Here is an 11,139-nt window from a genome sequence, read left to right as displayed (position 1 = left end):
TTTTTAAGTGTAGATCAACTGCCACACTGGCTTTTAAACACTATGCTCAACATAAGTGAAACAATCTGCAGTAGCTTGTAAAACTAGACAAGTTAATCCCTTTTAATCATTTTAAATCCCCTTGGAATGACAGAGCAGCATGAATGCATGTGTTGTCTTTGAATTGATGTTGTCCCTCATGTTGATGTCCTTGTCCCGTTTGTTGTTCTGTACAGCAACGTTTGTATGCTTTTATTTTTTAGGTTTACTATTCCATTATGAACAGTAATCTGGGCGTCCTTGTAAATGAAAGCATGTTCTCAATAGCCTTTCCTGTTCTTATCAAGGTTATAATAATGGTTTAAAAATAAACATGATGGCAGCATAGATGCCAACTTCATAGGGAGAGATTCATTCTTTAATCCTGCAATGCAGTGATGTTTTTAAAATGTTAAAGGTTGCTGTAGCTGATGCTTATCCCTTTCTTTGCGATTTTTTTAAGGGCAAAACCAGAAAGAAACAAACCCCTCTTTGATTGTTAAACAGTGTTTTGTTATAGAGCACAATCAGCACAAAGCTTCAAAGTATTGGCTTCAGGAGTGTTGTCATTGTGCTATTGAAATATGTGCAGAATATATCACCATAATTACCACTGCTGGCCTGTGATCAGGCCCATCAGCTTCAACAAACACCCTTCATCACATTTTAAACTGTGCAGGAGTGTGCTGACTCCTCTCTGCTCTGTGCTTAGAGAGGCAGAGGGGATGAAGTGGCTTAGGGAGGGTCTGTCACTGGCTTGCCTCAAGGTGAGTGACAAAATCTCTACAACATCAGCACATTTCATTCTCTTTGTACCCAGCAGTAAGAGCCAACGAGCCAGTTTGTCAGTCGATCCGAGTTTTATTCAAATTTAAAACTGCGAGATATCTGGACTCCTAAAATGTGCTGTGAAAAAAGCTCAAACTTCAACTTCTCTCTGTGTTGAATTTAACACCATGTCATGCTCTCCTGGAGAATCTCCTTGATAGAATTTCTGAGTTTAAAGTAAAAGAGCAGTAACCTGGAGATCAATCAATAAATCAATAAATCAATCAATCACGACACTTAGTATTGCAGGTAGTTGGATTTTATTACCTATTAACAGAGCCAGACCAGCGGTTTCCCCTTGTTTCTAGTCTTTGTGCAAAACTAAGCGTCTCCTGGCTGTTGCTTAAAATCTGAACATGAACGTTATGGCTGAACTTATAATCTAAGTCTGAGCATGAAAACAAATAAGCATATTTCCCAGAATATCAAACTCTTCCCTTGAACCCAGGTAAATATTCATTCATTATTCATTTGGTTTTGTAAGTTTTCATTTAATGTGTGTCTGCAGGCTAATTTCACGTCTTTTCATGTTCTGGTCACCTGCTGTGCACTGACTAAAAGACTGTTGACGTTTCCTTGGCAATTAATTGTATGTGTAACAATAGTCCACTTGAGTTAAACACTTAATTGTCTAAATTGAAAGGTTCATTTTCAGGAACATTTCTATGAATGTACAGTCACAGAATATAAATGTTACCAGATGTCTAATAAAAATAAAGAACTACTCAATATATTCACAACAAAAATTTAAATAAAACAGCAAAATCGATGTATCCCATCATCTCCTGAATCTGTTTTGTTGTAACCTTTAAACCAAATCTATATACCAAGAAAGTGTGTTTGATGATAATCTCTACAAAAATTAAATTGTAATCTAAGATCTGCTCTTGATTCCCTTACACTTGAATCTATTTTGCTTCTGTTTGAGTGGGAGTTTGTATTCCTGACCCCTGAATTGTGACTAACGGAGGTTCACAAGTTAAATAATTCAGAGATAGCGCTGAGATTACAAAGGTCATTGGATCCTTTTGAAGAGGAGTCATCAGTAAATCTTTATTTCTGTTTTAACCTTTTGTGATCAGAGGATTATCACAGTCTTTTGGCACTGTTTGCACTAAATAAAATAAAAAAACTCACATATGCACACTTTGAAATAGAATACTTAATGTAAGATGGAGTTGCAGTCTGAATTATTTTTGTTTCCATGCTACAATAATAACACCTGGATGTTTGCATAGACTCAGAATGTCAACAGACCTGATCTTACAACTCTGAAGAGTTTTCTGTCTATCAATTCCACCAGAAGAGTGATTGGGGTTGAGAGCTGTGTGTGTGTGTCATTAGCCTCTCGACTGGAGCGTGGACCCTTTCAGGACTGATGGGCTCCGCAGCTGCTTCACACTCAAAACACGACATCTCTGTTTCACATGCCTCCACCGATTGATTGTGTGAGTTAATTGTGGTCATTGATCGGATCGAAAGCCGTCAAAACAGCCTTTTCAGTATGAGCGGAAAGAGGAAAAAAGTGAATAACTAGAGAATTCAAGTTCAACACAATGTGGCTTTTAATTTATAGTTTTGTCCATATTCTCCTCAGTAATGAAATCATACTCACCAATTTGACACAAATACAATAGAATAAAAAATAATGTGGGGCAAAACACAGGCAAGTTAGCAAAACTTCTATTTGAAATAGAAAATTAAGCTGAACTGTGAAATAATGACCAAACTCCCTGTTATAGTTCAAAGTTTCAGGTTCAACCCTGACAGAGGAACTTGCCACATCCTGTGAGGGTGGATGTGACACGTCTACAGGAGATAATCGGTTTCCATTCCAACCTGTGTGCCAGTGTCCTCGGGGTGAGTCACCTGAGCTCCTCAGCTCCTCTCCTACGTCTTTACACACAGCCTCTGCCAGAGGAGCCTGCAACTCTCTGAATGTTTATGTTTAACCAACGTTCAATTTCTCACAAACACTTGACCTGAAGTTTTTTAACTACTTTCATTACTTGTTGATTTACTTTTTAGTCCCACCCAAAAAATAGGAAAATGAAATGTGGCTGCAGCAGAACAGGCTTCATGGAGATATTATGAAACTGGACTTGTGAACCGAGATGAAAACTGGATGGAGCAACTGCATCTGTACTGATTTATTTGGCTTTAACAACTACCTCAATGTATCTATTTGTTTCTTGCCTTGCTTGTCTTTGCCCTGCAGTGTCTGTGCGTTGGCAGATTTGAATAAATTCTATAATGTAATGTGGAAAATAATTTTCCTTTAAATGGACACGACGTACAAGCAAGACTCAGCATTCAACACTTCAGGTCAGAGGGAAATGTGATACTTGAAAAGTATTTCACTAACCATCCCGTCCCTCCTCTACCTATCAACAACAATAACAACATCCTAAAAAAAATGTAACCTACATGCATTGTTATGGAGAAATGTGCTTCGCTGAATTTCAGTAATTTCTCTGCATATTCTCTCTGACTTGAGGTCGAACACGAGAGGATTTGTGAGTCTCTAATCCATGCAGGTGGTGGTGTAGCCTTGGGCGGCTCCGGTCCTCTCAGTTTAGTATGCTGCCTGGCTGGTTTTGCAGAATTGGGGCACACCAGCGCTCTGGGGGAACTTTAAGCTAAATAAATAGACAAAATAAAAGAGCTGGAATAAGAAAGGGTTTTAGAGAAAGAGGTGATATTAGCTTTGTGATTGAGTGGGGAGAATGGGACTGGGAGAGGGAGAGGGAATGGTGCAAGTGTTGTGGCATTTTTGTGGCGTTTCTGCACCTAATTATCATGTCCTCCAGTGTGCCGTCTCCCCTCCCGGCTCACCCACTTTCTTCATCTCCTTTTCAATTTTCTAATTGCCTGGTTTTAATTAAAGCCACACAGTTGTGACAGTGAGTCAATTAAAAGCCAAGGAATGGGCACAGAGTCAAAGGCTGCATTTTTTTTGGGGGGTGGAGGTGAAGCAGGGAGGAGGTTTCCAGTGAGAGTGTTGTATTCACAACACTGTTGCACCTTGGGATAGCTCAACAAGCTTCCTGAGCCTGCATAATGTGTAATCTCTCATGCTGCTGCTATGTGACGAGACCCCATGGTGTGTTGCGGTGATGTGTGAAGCCAGTCTTGTACTTTTTGTTTCTACCAGTTTGTGATGAAATTCCATCATCCCAGGGTGAGAGGGTTCATGCACATCAGTTGTCGTGTCAACATGGACACTGGTACTTATGCATGCAGTCCACCACTCCTCTTACCTTGAAATTCGTCTTTGATATCCAAGCTCTTGCGTCTTGCTTTTTATTTCATCGCCCATGTTATCAGGTCAGTGCGGCCACACGCTGCACGTCTCAGGCACATCTCACACGTGTGACCTGCACTGCTCTCGGGGTCATGCTTATCCCTCTGAGTACTGCACGTGAGTCACAGCAAAATAGAGAAATTAACTTTCGCCACAGTTCCAATGTTTATCTGTTGAATCCGTCACAAACATCAAACATGCAACACTTCCTGTACCTGGTTTAAAATAAAAGCACTTTGTTGTCGTTTGTGTTGATTCCATTCCATTAATTTTTTTATTTAAAAGGTTTTTATGGTAATTGCAGGACCAGAACATGCACAGCTTCATATCTTGGCATTTAGGTGAGTACAAATGCCTGCTTCTGTCCAAGGTAATACAATAGTCATACCGGAAACCCATATAGCAGCTTCGCAGCAGACAAGCAACAGATACGCAGCAGGTCAATGCAGCCAGAACGTGCTGCAGATGCACCCAGTGTAGCCCGGGCATAAGACACTAAGACAACAGTGGACAATATGTTTTTTATTGTGGCTCATATTGGAAATATATAAACTGTGTCGTCAGCTTTGCTCACTCTTACCTCAGCATCATTAGCTACTTCGAGCTATAGCTTCGTCACTAATGCACAATTAATCCTGGGACAGGTTCGTGCACAAGAAGGACCCACTGACTGTTCCACTTTCAAGCTTTTGAAATGCGACACTCCGCTCGCGCCACCATGACACTATCGGTTTTCAAGTGTGACCTGAATGACGAGGCCCCTGAATTGGGACACAGCCGCCACTGATCTACTGCATGTTTCTGAAACGCGTCCAAGCTGACTCCAAGCGAGGCGTCATCAGAACAACTACGTGCGAGCGTCCTTATGGGAGTTTAATTGACGCAGAAGAGGGACTTTTGTGTTAGTATTTATATTCACAGTGTATTTATAGGACGACTCCTGGAGTGTGGTGGAGTAGCATGCACCTATTTCTTTTATTATTTTTTCCTCACTTCCTTTCTTCTCTGTTTCATTACTGTGATATCATGTTGGGTTGTGTTCCCTCTGTGTGTCACTTGAATCCCAGTCAATTCCCCTCCCTCTAACTGCCTCCATTACTGTAGCCCCCCCGCTCTCTCTCTCCTTCCTCTCTTTTCATTTAGTTAATAATACCACATTCCACATTTAAGAAGTTATTTCTCCTCATTCCTTCTTTTAATTATGCAGCAGTGTTTTGGCTCCAGCTTCTGACAATGCGGCCACGTCCTACCTGTTCTTACACAGAGGATGTTTCAGCTGAACTGGGTCCTGACTGTACGCTGATTGCTCCTGGATCTCCTCTGCAGTGAGACAATTACAATTACGTCCTGGTCTTTGATGTGCTTTCCAAATAAGTGGGTCAATTCATGTGAGAGCATGTGAGTCAGATTCCAATTTACCCCCATGTTGAGGAAAATCAAAGAGTTCTGTGTAAAACTCCCCACCGACAAGACAAGCTGGAAGAGATGGCCATGATGCTTGAGTGCCCCAGTTGTGTGGGTGCCATTTATTTTCAGGTTCTTGTTTACATTTATTTCAGCTTCATTACTCCAGAAATAAGTGTAATTAATGTGTTTTTTAAAATTCTTGCTGGGGAAAAGCTAGTGGAGCTCAGTGATTACTTCGATGAAGTAGATGAATTAATGACACAGTGACATGCTCATACCTAATGAGTCAATGGAAGTTTGCAGAATAAACCTATCAATAATGACTAAGAACTTTTGAATTTTACCATATGAAGACATTTTATAAAGTTTATATTCGCACAAGGAAATTCTGAGAATTACTGTTAAAAAAAAGAATTGCATTAAATATCTTGATCTTGATTTTAAGATCCAGTCATTTGCTTTTTTTTTTACCACATCATTTCCAGCACTAAATAAACCAGGACCTGTCATTGTCATGCAACATTGGTCACATGATAACAATCCCTGTCAGGCTCTTGTGATCAATGTGAGCTTACTCCCTCAATGTTGGCTTCTACCACAGTTGATGCCCTGACCAATTTCTAATAAACAGCTGATGTTAGGAACAGCTGCTCGCTTGCCAAAACCTTTACAATAGAAAAGTTTGACATTTTAGCAAACACTCTCAAGAGTTTCTGCAGATGAGAAGTTAAACCATGTCTATTAATATGGTACAAATGGCTTCAGCTAAAAGTGATAGTTTTCAAAATATAATGTCAATACTCGTGTTTCAATACTACATGTATATGCATACTACTCAGCACTGTGCATATACATGTAGAGGGCTGGGTGAAGTGTTTGAGTCCACAAAACACTTTTGGAGTTCAGGGGCAAATAACGTTGCAGCCAAATCCAATACAATTGAAGTAACTTGGGACCATTTCTTCAAACATAAAATATATATACTACTCCTGTGGTGCCATTCAAATTCGATTCAGGACGGCATCATTCACACCATTTTTTGGTCTAAATGTCTGCTGTTACCCTCTTAGCCCCGAGCCGTGTTCACATTCCCGCCTATAAACTGCATTGATATTTAACACACAAATATGAGAGTGATGTTTAAAAGATCTCAGCTGGGAAACCTTACACACAGAGGAAGAACTTGAATGATGCATGACATTACGTGCTGCAGCTGTAAGAAACACCGGTGGAGGTATGAAGATGAAACATGTCTTTAAACCACATCTCGTGATATTCATCAGTGAACAGAGCAGGCTACGATATCTTCTCTTGTCTGGAGTTTAGCTGTCACCCATGAAGTTGTTAAAAACTTTTTAATTTACCTTATTTTTTGTGACACGTACAAAGATCAAAAATCACCTTGCATTCTTAAGTCAATCAAATAAAGTATCAGTTTATAAGTCTGTTAAACTATCCCTGGAAACATAATCTATTCAAATTAATTACTTTTGAAAAACTTTGCGCTCAGCAAAAGTTGAAATTTGTCTTTTATTTACCCTGCAGCAAATAAACTGTGAGTAAATATAAAAATGTAAAATGTTCCATTAACCACTGCTGCAATCGTTGTAAATAAGCACTTACATATTGACATGCATTTCTGTTCCCATCATTTTAGTAAGAGCATGTTTCCATTTCCTCTACTTTGCATTAATGGATCTTTATGTGCACAAACTTATTAGAGAATCCACGCCCCATCAGCTCCTGGAAATAGTTACAAATGGATGCAGGGATGCCTCTTATTTTTCTTGATGACCAGTTAACATCTCATTCAGATCGTGAACATGGACATGGAAAATAGAAAACCAGTTTGGACATGATCACAATGGAGGACATTGACTTCATATAGATATACTGCATATACACTATTTGGATCCATATCAACTAAAATACATTTATTCAGACCAGCATGAGTAGGCCAATTTGTTAAAGATTAAGTGTAATAAAATTAGTTTTAGCTTTTTTAATTTAATTTCTTCATTTGGTTTTTGGTAAGTTCCTAGAATAAAATGTTTAAACAACCAAAATGAGAGGATTTAATGAGTATCGTTAACGAAAGCACAAAAGCAAAACCATTGAAAGACGCAGAGTAAGAGTAGTTACACCAGATGCCAGACCAGCTATCAATTTAAACACAATTACAAAGCACTCTTAACCATGCATATCACCAGTCCTTCTGTGCTCATTTATCATTTAAAAGAATTTGAAAAAAAAATTAAATTGAACACTTACTCGTGGATCAATTTCTATCACGATGAGGGATATTTAGAGAAAAGGAAATAGAATTTATGTTCTAAAGGTCCATTAATAATAATAATAGCTTGGAATATCTACAGATTCCATGTGACACTTTCATTAATAACCTTAGTGTTTCTTAAATGATTTATTGACCTGCAGTAAATCATGAATTTTCTTCCCCCCCCCCCAGGTGGCAAAGTACTTATTTCATGTGTGTTGTTGATAAAATCCCATGTGCAGCAAATATTTCTGTAACAGTTACTGTGTAATGCACATAAATCCAAAAGACATTGCAGGACGAAGCCATAGTTTAGACAGCGAGGTCTGATCAGCGGAGACAGATTGCACTGCAGAGCAAAGACAGAGGGGGAAACAGGGTGTAGGAAAGAAAAGCTAAATTTGCTGACAGAATCAATTTCTGGTATAAATGAATTAAAAGAAACGAGAGCCTGTAGAAGGGAATTGAGCGTGTGTGCCTTCTACCTCCTCTGGATAAGCCCATAAAACCTCAAACGCAACAATAAACAGACTCAGACTGCAACGGTAGACATAAGAAGATATAGATTTTAATATCTTTATAAACATTTTTGTACTGTTGTTCTCCGATGATAACTTACGGAACGACTGAAGTATGGCAAAGAAAGAGGATGATGAGGCATACAGTTGAAGAAAAAAGAGGGAGGTGAGGAATTTGTGCATCAACAAAGTAAAGGTTCTAAAAATATAACAATGAAAAAATACGTAAATAAGCAAATCACCAGGAAATCAACAATTGAAAGACTCCCCCGCGACAGCAGGAGGAGCAGAGAACCCTGTTATCATCATTGATGTCACTGATATTGTTTTTGTCATAGTAATACAGTAAATGATTAATATCAGCACTGCAAGAAGTCCTTGTCTCCGTTGTCTAATGGTACAGTTCACATCACTGATACAAACACCATCTTCTCCGTGGATACAAGAGAGGCACAAATGCTCCAGAGGTGCAACAAGATGTCCGTCTGTCAGTCTGCATTGTGTTGCTTTCCCCTTACTCCTTCAGAAGCACTTGTCTTGGTCTTGGATCCTCACGTCCACAGACAATCACGTCAGTTAATTAAGAGGCAAGATTCTCTCTGCACAATCCCTGTTTTGCCAATGCTCCAATTTTTTAAAATCTTTTTTTTTCTCATCATGAGTCATGTAAGGTACACGCACATTGTTTCCTCCTCATGTTCTTGTGTTCCTCAGAAGTTATGTGAAAAAAACATCTTCCACATGTTCTCAACGAGGGAGGTACGCCTGTGCTGAGGAGGGATCAGCCCAGCACGACCTCAGTGGGAAACTGAGAAAGCCCCGGTGGACCCTCGGGCCACTAAGGCTCCTGTTGTCTAGGTCCATTTTGTGTCTTAGAAAAATTAAAAGAACAACATCTGACACAAGATATAGACAGACTCCTTAATATTCACAGCTTGATCAACCAGAGACAGTTTTTTGCAAGCAAATAAAAATAGCACATGGCAGTTCCCCGTCATCTTGAAAAACAATTAGCAGCTTATTATTCAGTTGCTCAGAGGGAGAAAAGTGGAGTAAGTGAAGATGAAAGCAGAGTTGTGTGTAGAAATGTGGTTAAATAGGCAGAAAGCTTGTTGCAATACCTGAATTAAAAAGGAAAATTGCGATTTGTTATAGGTTCATACAGTGTATGAGCAAACTGCTTGTTCTGCTTATGGCCTTAATACATCTGTGGCTATAGATTTCCAATAGAGAGACACATTCCCATTTCTCACACTGACAGACAATTTATTGCCATGTTTACACTGTCCCTCTGTATGTTTGAGAAACTCATGTTTGGACATACTGTTAAGGGTGCAACAGAAAAATATATTTGGCAGAAAGCATGAGACCAAGAAAAGACTGACACCAAAGGCTTTACAGCTCCGTCGACTTTTCCTTTGTATCTTTTGACAGAAACTTAAAAACCGAAAATTAAAGCTGGAATGATCATTTAAAGACCAAGCTCCTCTGTCTCAGAGCTCAACAACAAGTTTTACCTCACTTGCTCTGTCATCTCTTATCCTTTCGCTCTCTTTTCACCAAAAATGTTGGTTCCGTGAGCTCCAGCTGAGGGAAAAACAGAAGTTACAAAAATAGATTTGATGATGAGACACAGGGAGATGAAATTGTAGTGGCTTCAGTGGCAGTGCAAGCTTGGTCTATGTTCATCTTTCCATTCTCAGTCCCTCCATATTTTGTGCTGCGAGTCTCTGTGCTGATTTTTTTTCAGTCTGGACAGTTAAGCCCCCTACACAACATTTACACATATAATCACACACACACACATACATAAGACACACAGGCCTTGTAGTGCAGGAGCAAGAGAGGGTCTGAGGGCTGTGTTTTTTGTGATTAGCATTAGCAAACCCTCTGAAGGTCAACGGAGGATATTGTCAATATTTGTTGTTATCAAGGCCACAAGGAGGGCGGAGACATGTAGCAATGAATGGGATAAGGATGCCCTGTTGGCTTGCTGAACCCCACTAGGGGGGCGAACAGTGGTCCGGGGGGTGCACTTGTGCTTCCTCCTCGTGACGGTGCCATCTGGGGACGTGTGGTCATGTTTTCCCCCGTCTGTGAAATCTGGGGACGAATCCTCCTTGTCTGCCATGACCTCCTTCGAGTGGACCTCATTGTCACCCTTCCCCTTGCTCACCCTGTTACGAGACTTTGTGCAGTTCCGAGAGCGTCCGGGCCTGGAGGGGTGCACTATGTGGGTCTGCCCAGAGCCCACCGCTATGCTGCGATTCATAGACGGATTCACTGTGCCAGATAAATTGTTAGTCTGGGCTCTGGACTCAGAGTTAGGAACAGTTGGTGAACAGTTGGGGAAATCCTCCTTGCGCAGCTCTTTGAGGTCTTTCCCGACCATATCAGCTGGTGCCTCACAGCCCACAGAGGAGGTTGACCCTCTGAAACGTTTCAACCATTCCCACAGCGTCAGGGCCTTGCAGTCACATGTCCAGGGATTGTTGTTGAGGCGCAGGTATTCAAGGGCAGGTAGCATGTCCAGGCACTGTCCAGACAGCTGTATCAGGGAGTTGTTGAACAGGAAGAGGGTGGTAAGACGTTTCAGGTCATGGAAGGCCAGGCGGTCAACCCACTCGATCTGGTTTTGGTGCAGGAGTAGTCGGTCCAAGGCTCGAAGGCCTCTGAAGGTGTTCTGGTTGATGCTCCACAGACGGTTTCCATGCAGGAACAGGTGGCTCAGGTTGTGGAGGTCCATGAAAGTGTCATCCTGCAGAAACTTCAGGTGATTATCCTGAGGA

At 40.6% G+C, this 11,139-nt stretch overlaps 1 protein-coding gene across 1 annotated transcript in view; it reads right to left on the bottom strand.

Annotated features, from left to right (window-relative positions):
- Positions 1-8,380: 8,380 nt before the first annotated feature.
- The window catches only part of rtn4rl1b (reticulon 4 receptor-like 1b), a 128,091-nt gene continuing 125,332 nt past the window's right edge, over positions 8,381-11,139 (bottom strand). Inside the window, exon 3 of the mRNA XM_020087960.2 lies at positions 8,381-11,132. Coding sequence (XP_019943519.1) covers positions 10,248-11,132 — 885 coding nt within the window. The 3' untranslated portion in view covers positions 8,381-10,247. The remainder of the gene's footprint in view (positions 11,133-11,139) is intronic.

The sequence above is a fragment of the Paralichthys olivaceus genome, chromosome 11, assembly GCF_024713975.1.
Source record: "Paralichthys olivaceus isolate ysfri-2021 chromosome 11, ASM2471397v2, whole genome shotgun sequence".
Taxonomy (NCBI): domain Eukaryota; kingdom Metazoa; phylum Chordata; class Actinopteri; order Pleuronectiformes; family Paralichthyidae; genus Paralichthys; species Paralichthys olivaceus.
Note: the sequence above shows the minus strand (reverse complement) of the source record. Positions and strands in the feature narration are given on the sequence as shown.